We start from the raw sequence: 17,500 nt of genomic DNA, 5'->3' as shown, positions 1-17,500 counted from the left end.
AACAGAACTACAGAGTGAACAGAACTACAGAGTGAACAGAACTACAGAGTGAACAGAACTACAGAGTGAACAGAACAGAACTACAGAGTGAACAGAACTACAGAGTGAACAGAACTACAGAGTGAACAGAACAGAACTACAGAGTGAACTGAACTACAGAGTGAACAGAACTACAGAGTGAACAGAACTACAGAGTGAACAGAACTACAGAGTAAACAGAACAGAACTACAGAACAGAACTATTTTATTTTGTAAGTGGTGCAACAACTTCATTAAGTAGTGTTGTGTGTGCCTGGCTGGATGGCTGTGTCTGAGCACGGAAATAGCCTTTGGTTGTCACTGTTGTGCAGCAACACACACACACACACAGACACACACACACACACACACACACACACACACACACACACACACACACACACGTCACACACAGTATTAACTGTATATATGATGATTTCAGGTGTGTAACGGTACTGTGACCGAGACCTGAATAGGCCGTGTCTGAGAATGCCGAGGGGATAGAGACAGGATTCTATATATCTTCCTTGAGCGCAGGTGTCGAACCGGCGGTCAGCAGCGAGATCTTGATATAGTACCGAGGTCTGCTACGTGATCTGGGTTCTTCTTGACGGCCCAGGCCAGCTACTGTATATAGACTAATATTTTAGGCCAATACAAAAGACTATAATTATACCACATTTCCCATCCCAGACTGCGAGAGAGAGAGAGAGAGAGAGAGAGAGAGAGATGTTATGACACACACACCTGCACCTGTCCTGTCGTGTGTGTGTGTGTGTGTGTGTGTGTGTGTGTGTGTGTGCCAGGACAAAGTGGTGTTCAGTCAGTGAATGTGCGTCATCATCACAATCAGCGAATCCGAGAAACAATCTTTGAGCCTTGCTTCCCTGTTGCTTTGTCTCCAGCACGCACACACACACACACACATGAGTTCACACACACACACACACACACACACACACACACACACACGCACACGCACACGCACACGCACACGCACACGCACACACACACACACACACCACCATGCGTGCACATACATGAGCGCACACACATGAGCACACACACATACACACACACATACACACACACACACACACACACATACACCACCCACACAAACAAAGACCCTGCAGCTGCCAAGCTGCTGCTTTTCTGTTTTGGTAGTAATTCAGAATATTCCACCACCCTGCAGGTTTAGCAGAATTGTCTGCTGGTTTCTATGTGTAGACTTCACTAGACCTGTACAGTAAGTAGACTGTACACCGGCCTACTGTACACTAGACCTGTATACGTCGCCCACCACATGTCTCTTCAAAAGCCTCAGGGGGGATGTAGGAGAGAGTGCCTCCTTTGTTTGTATGGTTGGTCGACCTGACACTGTTCTGTTGGTCACCGTAGACAGGCCAAAATCTGCTATCTGTTGACGGAAAGAGGAGGCATTTATGATTTTGTTTAAGCAGGACATGCAGTGACGAGAACTGTTCATTTCAAGAGCAAATTTGGATTTAGTTTTAGCCAGTCCTTTGAATACAGTTTCATTTAGTATTTGTCAGATTTTAGTCACGTGAAATGACTAAAAGTGTAGTTTTAGTCAACTAAATCTAAAGTTGACCTAGCCAAATAAAATGTATTTAGGCGGGCCTTGATGGCGTTGTATGGAACACATTGTGAGCTTGCAGATCTGCTTGAGAACGATGCAACTTGGGAACCTAATAATGTCCGTTGTCAACTTGTCATAGCACCCGTTTTAACTGTCTGTCTGTGTGTCCCTTTTGTGCTCATACTGTATATGGAGAAATTGGAGATATCTGTATCTGTCTGTCTGCCTGTGCCTGAAGAGTGCAAACTGAAAAGTGGACTCTGGTTAAGTGATCAATTTGCAGGTGTGTGGGGGTTGCCATGGCAATCAATTTGGCTGAGGCAGAGGGGCTGGAGATTGCCCGGGTGGGGGAAAATGGGCTCTCGAGTAACGTGCATTACAACCGTGCACGGCTGCACGCACACACACACACACACACACACACACACACACACACACACACACACACACACACACACACACAGAGACGTGGCGCATTTCTAGTAGGATGTCTGGGGGACTGGGGAGGACACTATAGGGAGGACACTAGGGAGGACACTAGGTCCAAGAATTTTGGGTGGATTGCCGTGAAATTAGCTGAGTGCTTTCGTGCTCCCCAGATGATGAGCCCCAACTATTTCAGTGACCAGTCACTGTACTGTACTGTACTGTACTGTACTGTACTGTACTGTACTGTACTGTACTGTACTGTACTGTACTGTACTGTACTGTACTGTACTGTACTGTACTGTACTGTACTGTACTGTCACACCCAAAATCATCATATATACAGTTAATATGTGTGTATGTGTGTGTGTGTGTGTGTGTGTGTGTGTGTGTGTGTACTGTTAGGCTGCACAACAGTGACAGGTGATGAAAATCAACCAAACGCAATTTTTGTGCTCGGACACATCCATCTCCGTGTATACCACTCAAAAAGGGCACAAAAAGGTACAACTATTTTATTTTTTATTTATATTTTCCTTCTTCCTTCTTTGTAATTATTTGTTCAGCCCAAAATATTGTGTTTTGTTCTCATGATTTCGTCACGATCTGAGTGGGCAGCAACCTGTAATGGGAGTATGATAACCCCGGGCTAGTGTACGTGTACGTCCGTACGTACGTTCGTACGGTTGTCTACCAGTATCGGCCACACCTAGACTGTCAGCAGTGGGAGGTGATTTATGCAGTGAGTTGACAATATTAACCCATTCTGACCTGAGATCAGATTCATGCGAGGTTTCCACTGGACACACACTGGTCTGATTAACCCATTCTGACCTGAGATCAGATTCTAAAAATGTCAGTCGTTCTTCGATTTCTCAAAAATAGCAGACCTACAAGCTCGTATCGCGCCACTCGAGGCGCGCTATGAGCTTGTAGATCTGCTATTTTTCAATAGCTAAAGCATAACATGATGCTGACACCAAAACGGGTTCCCGTTCAGAATGTGTTAATGATTACTCATCGGGTAGGAGTTCCTACTGTACTTCCTATCAATATATAATGCAGTATGCTGTCACTCCACCAACCAGACGCATTAATTAGCCTCGTTTGCTCTGTTTCAACTTGAGAGTGACTCTGCGTCGGCAGTGACTCTGCGTCTACTTTCGCTGTGTGTGTGTGTAAGCATGCACATTTCAGCATCGATATGTGTGTCTGTCTGTCTGTATGATGAAGTCTTACTGAGCAAGAGAGAGAAATGTGTGTGCGTATCTGCATGTCTGACTCACGCTGAGGTGACAGTGTTATGATGAAATGAGTTTCTAATCTGTTGGTGGAGCCAAGATAAAGCACGATTAATCATTCTGATGCCGTTACAAAATGTTCCTGTTCCTCACTGTTAATTAATATGCATTTTATTGTTCTGCACCACCGTGCGCGCGTGCGTGCGTGCGTGTGTGTGCGTGCGTGCGTGCGTGCGTATACATACAGTGCGTGCGTGCGTGCGTGCGATGTACTGCAGCTGACCAATAAATTGCACAACCATTTTACATGTTACATCCACCATGTTATCACTCATCTTATACCCGGATTGAATAAAGGGCTGATTATGACATGCAATACTATTATGTGAAAAATAAATATAATAATAAATATACCAGACATTTTCCGAGCATTAAACTTTTATTAAATCTTATTATTGCGTCTGCAAGTCGCGTTTGCTATGAAATCGTACATTTTCCCGTCAGTCAGTCAGTCAGTCACTCAAAATCTGACGTCAGGCCCTAAATGGGTTATGTGAAGTCGGTCAAATCCTGATTGCAAAAAAACCCCCCAATAATATGTGTGTTACGAAGGAACGTAGTGCATCTCTGACATCACAACCGGGACGTCAGGGGGTGACATCACCCTCGACATCCCAACACCATAAATACCCATGCCTACGCAGGTTAGACAGAATGAAGTAAAGAAGAACCCAGATCACGTAGCAGACCTCGGATACCATATCAAGATCTCGCTACTAGTGACCGCCGGTTCGACACCTGCGCTCAAGGCAGATGGGTCCCTGTCCCTATATCTCCTCGGCATTCTCAGACCAGACAAGGCCAGACAATCCCTCTTGTCACAATGTGTGACAAGAGGGATATCCTGTCCTTTTGGATAAAATAAAATAAAGTATTAGGTTCTCCCCTCTCCCTCACCACCCCCCTCTCTCCCCTCTCCCCCCTGCACTCAGCAGAAGTGGCACCACAGTGTGGACTATGTGTTGGATTGACAAGGTTCTCTAGTTCACCTCTCTCTCCCTCAGTGACAGCATCTGGGGGGGGTCCTGGGGTCCCTGGGGGGGGGGTCCCTGGAACAACATTTTCAGAAGGTTGTCGGCGTCCAATTACATATGTTTTTGGGGCTCCTTGACATGAAAATGTTTGAGAACCACTGACATATAGAAACATAGGGGTTTTAACCCTGTGAGAACCACTGACATATATAGAAACATAGGGGTTTTAACCCTGTGAGAACCACTGACATATAGAACCACTGACATATAGAAACTTTTTCATATAAAACTGTCTTGTCTTTTTTAAGACATTTTGTGGAATCGTCCTCGGGTCTAAATGAGTTATATTATATTATATATATATATATATATATATATATATATATATATATATACTTATATATAATATATACTGCAGGTGTTGCAGAACGGGGGGAAATCTCCCACAAGGTCAACAGGAGACGATGCTGAGTCATCGACAGGGAAACCAGACGGCCAATAGGCTGTCAGCCAGGCTGTCGTCAAACCAGACGGCCAATAGGCTGTCAGCCAGGCTGTCATCAACACGGCTACCTGCCAACAAAACAGCCCACAAACACACACACACACACACACACACACACACACGCTCTCTCTCTCTCTCTCCCACACACACACACACAGTGGAGGCCCTCCACCGTTCCCAGTTTGAACCCCGGTCTCCCCCAGAGTATTACAGTCTCTCCAGACAGACTGTTGCCAACAACAGGGGGCGCTGTTTTCCCAGAATATTTGACGATGGGATTCTCAGATTGCCCCTGCAGGGGTGACTGTCCAAAGTGTCCTTGAGCAATTATATATATTCAAACATTTGCGCCACATTTTAAACGATTTCCCCCCAAAATAGCAGATCTACAAGCTCATAGATGAGCTTGTAGATCTGCTATTTTTCAATAGTTAAAGTATATATAACATCACATAAAACACCTAAAGGGGGTTTCCCGTCTAAGAATGTGTTTCCGTAGAACCTCATAAAGCCGACATCTCGACCCCCCCATGCAGTGAGTGGCCATGCAGGGCCGTTGCCATGGTGAACCTGTAATATACCTCGGAGTCGTAACCTCGGTGGATTGATAAATCCCAGCTTTTAATGCGTTTGCGTGGCAGCGCAGTGATGACAGCGAGTTAAAGCGAAGGGAAGGACTATATGCATGAGGCTGGAGGGGCTTTGTCAGTATACTTCCTTTGTGGCGTTTGCTATGAGTGTGTGTGTGTGTGTGTGTATATATATATATATATATATATATATATATATGAGGCAACACTTTCAACTCGTTGCTATCATGTTTAGCTAATAGCATACCAATTGTTGCTACCAAATGCTATCCTCTGGAAACACAAGTCAGAGCGATGTAGGACATGTAGGATGTGTGTGTGTGCGTTTACTATAAAATAAATGGTACAATGACAAGTGGTTGTTTGCAAACAGTAGTGGTTGTTTGCAAACAGTAGTGGTTGTTTGTAAACGGTATTGGTTGTTTGTAAAACAGTAGTGGTTGTTTGTAAACAGTAGTGGTTGTTTGTAAACAGTATTGGTTGTTTGTAAAACAGTGGTGGTTGTTTGTAAAACAGTATTGGTTGTTTGTAAAACAGTATTGGTTGTTTGTAAAACAGTGGTGGTTGTTTGTAAACAGTAGTGGTTGTTTGTAAACAGTAGTGGTTGTTTGTAAAACAGTGGTGGTTGTTTGTAAACAGTAGTGGTTGTTTGTAAACAGTAGTGGTTGTTTGTAAAACAGTAGTGGTTGTTTGTAAAACAGTAGTGGTTGTTTGTAAACAGTGATGGTTGTTTGTAAACAGTAGTGGTTGTTTGTAAACAGTAGTGGTTGTTTGTAAACAGTAAAATAGAGAGTAATAAATATCGTTGGTCTTTACTACCTGGTAACCATCAACCTCCTTGCGGTGTGGTGGGTCAATCAGGTTAAACAAAGCTATGAAAAGGCACCGTATAATTACAACCGTACAAGCAGCATGATTGGCTTAGGAATGAACAAATGGGCAGTTATATATGCTTGAAGTTGAAAGCGTTATAAGAGGCAACCGTAACTGACCCTTTGACTTACTAGCATTAACCCGTTCAGAACGGGAATCGCTTTTGGTGTTTTAAGCATTACTGTATGTTATGCTTTAGCTATTGAAAAAAGATAGCAGATCTACAAGCTCACAGACCTACAAGCTCACGAGCTTGTATAGGTCTGCTATTTTTTTTAAATCGTGAAAAATGTGGCCCAAATCTTTGAATACGGTATATATTCTTTCAGAATGAGCTTTGAGTTTTTAACTAAAATCTTTATCTCTGGAGGGTTCCTGGAACTACATATTTTCAGATGGGTGGTCGGCGGCCAATTTCATATAATTTCTTGGATCCTTGACATTAAATAGTTTGAGAACGACTGACATAGAAACAGAAAACTGAATCTGTAACTTGTACTGCGTTGCTGCCTCTGGCAACTTCTGTCTGTCTGAAGCATGAGATCTATTTAGCATTTTAGCATTTTAATTCCCCCTCAAAACTCCATTGTTATGTCACAGCTGAATCCCTTGGATCCAACTAGAAAACAAAGAAATAGATTTCCACACATTAGCCTATATGGTCTTTCTGTGTTGCCGTAGCAACAAGGATTTGATTATCGTTTGGATCGTTGTGGCACAGAATCTGGTGAGAGAATTAACCCAGTCTTCTACATCCTGACAGTTTTCTGAAAAAGCTATGTTTCTATGTCAGTCAAAAATAGCAGACCTACAAGCTTGTAGCGCGCCACTCGGTGGCGCGCTACAAGCTTGTAGATCTGCTATGGGGTTCTCTCCCAAAATGTTTGCCCAGTATGGTATACAAATTGTAGCCTATACCAGATTGACAAATGTCTCTGTTTCTGTCACTGTCCTTGGCGTCAAGTTGTTGACACAAACAAAAAGATATGACCTCCACACTCTTTCCATCTCACACACACACACGTACACACACACACACACACACACACACACACACACACACACACACACACACACACACACACACACACACACACACACACACACACACACACACACAAATGGTGCACTTATAGCACCATTTGTGCCTTTATCCAAGGCCCTTTACAGAGATTGTACATTCACACAACGATGCCGGAGGAAACCACGCAAAGCTTCAACCTGCACATCGGGAGCAATTAGGGGTTCAGTTCAGAGTCTTTCTTGCTCGAGGACACTTTGACACTAACTCTGGGGGAGCCCACAGGGTTTGCCCTGTGCACGCACACACACACGCGTCTGTTGGTATGAAAGGTTATTTCAGTGAATAGCGATACATTGAAGGACCATAATGGTGGTCTGGCATGGGGTTCCGTTCCGACTGACCTACAACTAATGGTGTACTTGACATTCCTGCGTCCCATTGTCATCAGCTAATGGTCTTTTCTGTGGTTCTCAAACCTTTTCATGTCCAAGTGCCTGCTCCAGAGTGTCCTTGAAGCTGCATGTGCGTTTGGCCACGACAACGCAACTTCAACTAGATAAAGTGCCCCTCTGGGCACGGGTCTCTCCACCAGGGCAGGTCAGGTCGTGGCCTCCTGGTGGCGCTATAACATCGGGGCACAGCTCTCCACCAGGGCAGGTCAGGTTGTGGCCTCCTGGTGGCGCTAAAATAGGCCAATGTGAAAAGGTGCATGCCATTTGATGATTTGAGGCATTTTGTTACTAAAATGTGTTTTGCAAAAATCCACCTGCCAGTGCCATCATGATAGTTTCACTGTACCTGTGTATCAGTGAGTGACAAATAAACCCTCTACAAAGGGTTGTGTAGTTAGTTGTCTGTTGGTTTGTATCATTTACGTTGTTCTGTAAAAGTGGTGGTATTATTATTAGGGGCTTGTTTGTTTGTGTGTGCCTCGACGGAGCGGGCGGTCTAGTATCTGCTATAGATGCCAAAAATAAATCTTAAAAAGAAATATCAGCACTGTCACACTACAGTGTGTGTGTGTGTGTGTGTGTGTGTGTGTGTGTGTGTGTGTGTGTGGGGTGTAAAAATAGGTTGTCCACACGCACCACTTTTAGTTGAGTACATACGGTGACAGGGAGAGGAGAAAATGTATTTATTTATTTATGTGCAGTTTGTGCACCCTGTTTGTCCGTTTTAAGCCCAATGAGTGTTTTCTTTGCAAAACTAATGCGTGGAATGGATTCAGCATCATGAAAACCCCCTAGTTTGACACATCACATGCTATAGATAAAGCATGATGACATTTTGAATATTTTGCCTTCTATATATATAGGTTGTTAATGGTATAATGGTCACATATTATGCCAATCGTGAAAATTGCTCAACATTATGCAAGTTAGCATCCGGCAGTTTCTACATGCTGGGGGAGCCATACTCAATATTTATAACATAAAACGTTGGTAAGGAAAGGAAAGGAAAGGTACTATGTTTACCCAGGGTAACTGGACTAAGCTCAATAACTTGTTTACAGCCAGGCCCTGCTCATATAGAACATTTCATGGTAGGGGTTCAATGCCTTGCTCAAGGGCACTTCAGCGGTGGTAATTTTAACGTGCTGGTCCGGAGATACGAACTAGCGACCTTCCGATATCAAGACCGCTCCGCAAACCGTTCGGCCACCCCATGGTGTACTCCGGGTTCACTTTTTGGCTAGTAGGCTATGTTCAGAGCATGTTTATTTATGTATGTGCACCCTGTTGTTCAGAGGATGCATGGTAGCGTGTCTGTCTCTGTGGCATGATGAATAATGTAAGGAAGAACATATGGGCAGAAAGGGTTTTAGACACACATGTCCCGAGAACACGAGAGATGCATGTTTGGCTCGCTGGGTTTCAGGGGGGAGGGAAACGTGTAACAACATGACGTGGTAAAAAGCCAGATGTCTCTCATCTCATCATGTCGGCTTCCCTGCTATAAATGTGACCGTGACCTTGCAAGTCTATTCTCAGCGCCTCACTTTCACGTTCTCTCTCTCTCTCTCTCTCTCTCTCTCTCTCTCTCTCTCTCTCTCTCTCTCTCTCTCTCTCTCTCCATCTTCTCCCTCTCCCTGTCCCCCTGTCTCTCTCTCTCTCTCTCTCTCTCTCTCTCTCTCCATCTTCTCCCTGTCCCCCTGTCTCTCTCTCTCTCTCTCTCTCTCTCTCTCCATCTTCTCCCTGTCCCCCTGTCTCTCTCTCTCTCTCTCTCTCTCTCTCTCTCTCTCCATCTTCTCCCTGTCCCCCTGTCTCTCTCTCTCTCTCTATCTCTCTCTCTCTCTCTCTCTCTCTCTCTCTCTCTCTCTCTCTCTCTCTCCGTCTGCAAAACCTCAGCGGAGAGAGAAGTGCCTTTTAACTATAATGAGATCATGATTACTTTATCATGATTTATTCATGGGGTTTAGTTTAGTGACAAAACGCTTGTATCAATTTGTACCGTCACGATTTAAACGCAACATTCCCGCTAATTGACACATCGTTGTTGATTTGAGCACGGGGGTCTCCTGCCCGAGTGCTGACATTTGTACCACTGAGTACCGCTCAGTGGTACAAATGTCAGCACTTGACTTGACGGTGACCCTTAAAACGAAGAGAATCGCTGAAAATGACTCACCAGACGTGGATTTGGTTTATTTAGCTTTTTGGTTTTTTGTTGGCGTTGTGGATCGATCCAGGCGACAACGTGTGTGAGTTCCTCGCTCCCCGTTTGCAAGGCCCTTAAGTCGGACACCTTTGTGTCAAAAATAGCCGATCTAAAAGCCCACAGCACTTTGCTTTGCAATAAGAGCCCTTTATCAGAACACGTCACGGTCACTCTATGGTCACTGCATGGTCGCCCAGACAGGACAGGATGCTCCCAGTGGAGAGGAAGAAGGCAGAGACCTCTGTTTCTTCTAAATGGTTTCTGTGACAGTATACTGTATGTGTCAGTGATTCCACAATTAGTAAATACATATATTTGAATCCTAATTTGAATTTCAATCTTTGTGAGAGGTGTCACTATAGACTAGACGTTACAAACACATTGGTGAAGAAATGTATCCGTAAGGAATTTATTCCCATGCAGTTTGATCATTGACTAAGGATTAAGGATCAAAAAAATCAGTGACTAAATCAGTTCAGTTGTCTTCAAAACACTGACACCAGCTGCAGTGATTAGCCACGAGACAAAATAGCAGACCTACAAGCTCGTAGCGCGCCACTCGGTGGTGTGCTATGAGCTTGTAGATCTGCTATTTCCACTGCTCACCCTGCAGCAACAAGACGCTATAACGCACTCTTCCAGTCTTGTTTTGTACGACGCACGTACGCTCAAATTATACACACTCTTTTGCTGCCAATATATTGTCCCATCCTGTCCTCTGACGGAGGCACTGGAGCCTGGCTGACACAATTACACACCCATTCACACCGGCTGGAAACACAGTCACCACCGGTGGCCCCCGGGGGCCCCGACAGCAGGGGCCAGCACGCATGAGGGTTGTTTTCCTCGACTAAAACCAGTGTTGTTTTTGGCAGCACATTTCTATTTTAGTTTCAGTCATATATAGTCTCTTGAAATGTTTTAATTTAGTTTTAGTCACATTTTAGGGGTGCAGGTCTTTTTTCCAACAGCATATTGATCCGAAACCTCAAACCTAACCTAACCCTAACCGCAAGCACGGGAGCAGCGCATGTCGGACCATCGCTTTTTCGCATCGCAGCGAATGTCCCCCCCGCTGCGGAGCGGACCGTTGCCCCGTCGGGTAGAATGCTGTCGGAAAAATGGCCGCCTCCCACATTTTAGTCACCCGGAATGTTTTAGTGTTTAGGGCCAATATGCCTTTCTTTCTTTTATCACCAGAGATATACGGTTTAACAACGTCTTCACACAGGACTTTGTGCGTCTTGTTGTTTACTCACTTGTAGTTGTTTTGTCGATGGTGATTGATGATGACTGCAACAGGTTGATATTATGGTAGGAGTTTGTGTCGTGTGAGTGTAATGGTTTCAAAATAAACGGGGCAAACAAAACAAGAACAGGCTCCAGACATAAACTAAATAAAGGTCTCAAAAAACAGACGAGCGCAGGGTTCAATAAACAAATAATAAAGTAGGCTACTTTTCTTTCTTTCTTTCCTTCCTTTCTTTAAACTGCGCTGTTTGTGCGTTGCGTGCGAGCTGTTGAAATCTGTATCTCTACTGGCGTCTTTCCCCCCACAGCTGTGGGCCTGTGGCTTAATTAAAAAGGGAACCATGGTGCCATTTCTCAAGGCAACCAGTGGGGGCGCCATTTGGTCACGTCAGTTTACCTGCACGTGTGTAGTGTGTATGTACATTTACATGCCTGTATTGGCATGCGTGCGTGCGTGTGTATGTGTGTGTGTGTGTGTGTGTGCGTGCGTGCGCCCATATTAGCATCTGTTAGCATGTGTTGTCGCTGACCCACAGCAGGGGGGCCAGCTGGTGGACCCCCAGGGGATAGGGGGGAGGGGGAGGCGGAGGGGGGAGGGGGGAGGGGGAGGCAGCCGGTCCATCTCTCTATGCACGCTCCCCTCTCCTCCTCCTCCTCCTCCTCTGTGAAGGATGCACACTCCCCTCTCCTCCTGACTCTAAGTTAATTGATAGTTTGAAAGAAGCTGTTATACGTTATAAATATTTTTACGTTCCTATTACTTTAGCCTAACTATTGATTTTGTCAGTTTAATAGTGTTTAATAGTGACAATAGAATTTTTATACTTCTTTGCAAATACATCGTAATTTGTGGAAAAAATTTTAAACAGTTGTTTTCGATTGGTGTAGGTTTTATTTTAAATGTTATATATATATATATATATATATATATATATATATATATATATAATATTCTGAATTTTTTCCTTTTTTTCTTTTTTTGTCAGTTCGCCTTTCGGCTATACCGTATGCTACGCTCTGCACTCAAATTAGCTTACTATACCCAGGGGGCAAACCACCCTTTTTTGCAGGAAACCCGCATTTGGAAAAAGAACCACCAGCTCATCCGCTGAAAAAACTTAAGAGAGCCACAAAGGGAACATGAGAAGAAATAAAGAGAAGCTCCACAGTCCGCACACTCAGATCTGTTGCACAATCAATGTATTTATTTAGCAAAGCAGGAAACCTGCATTTGCTGCCATGTGACCTCAAAGGTTATCCACCAGAAATAATATCTATGACCCCGTACGTAGGATCACAACCTATATTATGGACAACCCGATCAATCTTTTGCTGGAAATCCAATAGGGCAATTTTTTTTAACTTTGGGATATTTCCACAAAACCTCACAGGTGTTGTGTGTGTGTGTGTGTGTGTGTGTGTGTGTGTGCATGTACGTGTGTGCACACGTGCGTGTCATATCACACCCACACGTCTTCTCTCATGCGTGTCTTACACTTGAGTGCAAGTGAGAGCCGCTTGGAAGTGACAGATTTCACAGATGTTCACACTGTGGCCAATGTGTGAGATCCACAGCTGTGTACGTACATGGTGATTACTGTATACAGCTGTGTACAGTACAGTACATGGTGATTACTGTAGTAATGGACTTCCTCTCTGCTCATTCATGCAGAGAGGGACATGAATGGATGGAAATGTTTCCTATAGTCAGGATAAAGATGTCCAGGAGGTGAGAGGGAAAAACATGCGCAGTAAAAAATCCCCCTATTGTTTGAGGGGCGCTAGCCCCTCCTATATACAGCTTCTTGTCCACACGTCTCAATATTTGAGACGTGCCCCCCCACCCCTCCCCTCACTCCAAACCTTCAGAACCGCACTGAAAACCAGTGTTGTTTTTGAATATGTACACCAAACACTCACACTTAGTGTTGGTGTGCGTCTCTGTGTGTTAAAAAAACGATCCGGAGTGCCTCAGTGTTTGCGTGCGCCGGCGTTTTCAAACGCTTTTCTGTCATCCTGCTGCAGATGGCAAAGACATACAGTACCAGCTGGCTGTTAATCAGCAAGTGCTGTGCTTTACTAAAATGTCCAAAGGGATTTCCGTACTGTAGTACAGTACAGTCTAGACGGTCTTATTGACCGGCCAGAGTGTATAAAGACAAAGGGATTTCTACTGTAGTACGATAGCTCTCGAGACGATCTTATTGAACGGCCAGTGTGTCAAGACTCAAGACACACATTTGATGTGATGGGGAGCTTATTTATTCACAAGCAACCATATACATTCTCCTTGGGTTAAGCATTACGTTATGCTTTAGCTTTTGAAAAATAGCAGATCTACAAGCTCGTATAGCGCGCCACCGAGTGGCGCGCTATACGAGCTTGTAGGTCTGCTATTTTTCAAAAGTCGTGAAAATGTGGCACAAATCTTTGGATATTATGATTTCAGAGCGAACATTTTTTACTAAAATATTTGCTTCTGGGGGCGGTCCCTGGGACTACATATTTTGAGATGGGGGGGGGGGGGGGGGTCCGTGGCCCAATAGAGATAATTCTGGGGGTCCTTGACATGAAAAAGGTTGAGCACCACTGACTCATAGAAACACAGGTTTTTCAGAAAACTAGTGTTAGGATTTAGAAGCCTTTTTTTATCGACCTCAGTCCAAAATGGGTTAAAAGAGAGGAAAGGAGGGGAATCTACCGTTCTTTGATTGAGAGTGCCGCGCCGCATCCAGCAGTTGAGTAATCACTGAGACCCAATACGAAATGAGATGACCAAATAAGGAGGCAGAGAGAGAGAGAGAGAGAGAGAGAGAGAGAGAGAGAGAGACAGAGAGAGAGAGAGAGACAGAGAGATTTGTAGAAACAGGGAGCGCAATGAAGCCCTGAAGCCCTCAACGGGTTACGTGGTGTAATAAAGGAAAACTTCTAAATCCACTCTGTCGCGGTGCCAACTTGCGCCTTGCGTTACTTCAAATACTAATGCTAACACTTTTGGTGTTAGCATTATGTTATGCTTTATAGCTATTGAAAAATAGCAGATCTACAAGCTCGTAGCGCGCCACCGAGTGGCGCGCTACGAGCTTGTATAGGTCTGCTATTTTTGGAAAAATCGAAGAACGACTGACATAGAAACACAGCTTTTTCAGAAAACTGTCAGGATGTAGCAGACATTTATAGAATCTGATCTCAAAATGGGTTAATCAGTCTGTATCTCTCCCCCCCTGTGCAGCGGGGCCTTCTCAGAGGTGGTTCTGGCCCAGGAGAAGCTCACGGGTCGGACCTTCGCCATCAAGTGCATCCCTAAGAAGGCTCTGAAGGGCAAGGAGAGCAGCATCGAGAACGAGATCGCCGTGCTCCGCAAGTAAGAATGGAACCCCCAACCCCCCCCCCCCCCCCCTCCTCATTTAGCTTTGTGTGTGTGTGGATGTGTGTGTGTGTGTGTGTGTGTGTGTGTGTGTGTGTGTGTGCACGTTGCGCACAGGCACAGATATTCTCTCTCTTTTCCCTGTGTTCTCTCTCTCTCTCTCTCTCCTTTCGTACGTGCACGTATAGGAGCCCCCTCCTCCCTCCTCCTCCGTGCTTGTTACCGGGGCGACCGAACGGTCCCCGTCCCCCCCGTCCCCCCCATCACCCACCCACCTGTCCTCGGGTCACGACCCACAGCCCAGAACAAAACAGAACATCAAGCGTCTGTCTGTCTGTCTGTCTGTCTGTCTGTCTGTCTGTCTGTCTGTCTGTCTGTCTGTCTGTCTGTCTGTCTGTTCACTTACTATTGCAGTGAAACATTGTGTTCTCAACAGGGTGATGGGTTAGGCCTCAATAGGGTGATGCCAGAAACAAAGTGTACTTGTTCCTTCTGTTCTTTCCACACAGAACAAAACTGACATTCTTTATTTGTATTTTTGGCGTTTCTTGCCTTTATTGATAGGGTACTGTAACGCCCTATACTTGGGTGATACTGGACTGGTTGCCGAGGAAGTTCAGACACGTGCTCCAGAAACCGATATCCAAACGTTCACTGAGTTTAGATGATGTTTATTCTGCTCAAAGTCCTATACTCTTGCATACAAATAGACACGGGGGACGGTGTTGGTTCTGTACTGCTTGACATTCAAGTGCTCTTTCTGACCTCTGGATGCTGTGGGCTAAACGCTCACAGCCATAACTAATAGAGTAATACATTACACACTATTATATCTGATCTGACATTTACCTCATCCCCCTCTCTCTCTGCACACTCTCTACCTCTCTCTACACACTCTCTCTCTCCCTCTCTCTCTCTCTCTCTCTCTCTCACTGTATCATCAGTGATGTTCTATTGACTGTGCGGTCGGTCGGTGTGTTTGAGATAAACGTTGGATTTGAACTATGCATAATCTGTGGTATTATTTAGGTATCAATGCCCACAGCATGTACTGTATATACTGTTTATGTACTGTACATTCAATCAGTGCTTATGGACATGGTGACAGTATAATGTCCAGGTCTTCTACTGTATGTACAGTAACAAATTATCCAAGCTGTTGCCAGCCCACTGACTGCATTGGATTTAATGGCAGTGATGTCGTAGAATTCAGATGAGAAAATTCAATCAGAGGTGATTTTAAAAGATCTCGGGGTGGATCTGGAAGGATTCTGAGGAAGAGTCTGTTGTATGTGAACATGAGAAGTTGTTAACAAGCATGCAATTCAGTATTACGTTTTGATTTAACCCCATTTTGGGGCGGGTACGCCTTTTGGTGTTAGCATTATGTTATGCTTTAGCTATTGGAAAAAAATAGCAGATCTACAAGCTCATAGCGCGCCACCGAGTGGCGCGCTACGAGCTTGTAGGTCTGCTATTTTTTGAAAAATCGAAGAACGACTGACTGACATAGAAACATAGCTTTTTCAGAAAACTGTCAGGATGTAGAAGACATTTTTTTTAGAATCTGATCTCGGGTCAGAATGGGTTAATCATTTCTTCACCCGGTGCCAATCTAAGCTGTACTCATGGGTACTACCCCACCCCCCCCCCCCCCTCTCTGCCAACCTAAACTAACCCGTGCCCGTTCCTGATTGGTCCACTGCCACCTCCTTCTCTGATTGGTCCACTGCCGCCTCCTTCTCTGACCTTGACAGTTGTGTCGCCGTCAGCATCTTGGCTGTCAATCAATGTAGATTGACGTGTTTATTTATCTTTTTAAGCTGTCAAGCCCCCGCAGGGTGGTTCACTGAAAATAACATTGCCATTATGATTAGGCATGTAACGATACACTCAACTCACGACACGATACGTTAACAGTGTTGCCAACTTAGCAGATTTGTCGCCATATTTAGCTTCTTTCCAGACCCCCCTATAGTGACTGAATTGGTGAAAAGCTTCTGGAGAGAAATCTAGCTACTTTTTCTGGTGAATTGAGGACAATCGTGTTGAAACCAGGGGGGCAGTCAGACAGATATTTTGTGAAGCCACTAAGGAAATGAAAGTTCATATAATGGCCTGTTGTGGCGCTGTCATTGGGCTCAAAAAAACCCATAGCCCCATAGAAGTCCATGTATTTGGGCCCAACTTCACCTAGAATGTATTACCTTAATAAACATGGACATGAATACTTTTTGCTTCCAGTCACTAGTTTAAAGTCTCATTTCTAATGTCATAATATTATTTTTGGAAAATTATGGTCCCATTTATACATTTTTTTACCATAAAGTCGTGCATGTTCTGAGGGGCGTGGCTACCGTTACAGTCTATGAACGGGATCCCCCACCCACTCGAGTCAAAATAAAAACCAACGAAGAAGAAGGGGGGAAGTCCCGCCTCGTTGTCTGGGCCAGCCAATGGGCCAGCTGGCCTGAACTGGGCCAAAACGGATCTAGAAAGATGGCGACTTCCATTGCAAGGACTGACAGGCTTTGTCCATATTTTTTACAGTCTATGGTTGAAACCCTCCCTTTTGTTCATTTTCCCTCTCTCCGCCTCAAATCTGCTAAGTTGGCAACACTAAGAAACAGATAAATATAAAGTAAATAAAGCTGCAAAAGGAGACATCTGTCTGACTGTCTTCTTATTCACTATATCGTCCTATTAGACTTTATTTCTCTGATAATGTTCTAAGAAACAGATAAATATAAAGTAAATAAAGCTGCAAAAGGAGACATCTGTCTGACTGTCTTCTTATTCACTATATCGTCCTATTAGACTTTATTTCTCTGATAATGTTCTAAGAAACAGATAAATATAAAGTAAATAAAGCTGCAAAAGGAGACATCTGTCTGACTGTCTTCTTATTCA

At 44.4% G+C, this 17,500-nt stretch overlaps 1 protein-coding gene across 1 annotated transcript in view; it reads left to right on the top strand.

Moving 5' to 3' along the window:
• Window positions 1–17,500, top strand: part of camk1da (calcium/calmodulin-dependent protein kinase 1Da) — a 68,730-nt gene that overhangs the window by 12,796 nt on the left and 38,434 nt on the right. Inside the window, exon 2 of the mRNA XM_080757296.1 lies at window positions 14,456–14,587. Coding sequence (XP_080613422.1) covers window positions 14,456–14,587 — 132 coding nt within the window. The remainder of the gene's footprint in view (window positions 1–14,455; window positions 14,588–17,500) is intronic.

The sequence above is a fragment of the Protomyctophum bolini genome, assembly GCF_963924005.1.
Source record: "Protomyctophum bolini genome assembly, chromosome: 23".
NCBI classification, from domain to species: Eukaryota; Metazoa; Chordata; class Actinopteri; order Myctophiformes; family Myctophidae; genus Protomyctophum; species Protomyctophum bolini.
The sequence above is the reverse complement of the archived record's forward strand: the minus strand, read 5'-3'. Positions and strand labels throughout refer to the sequence as shown.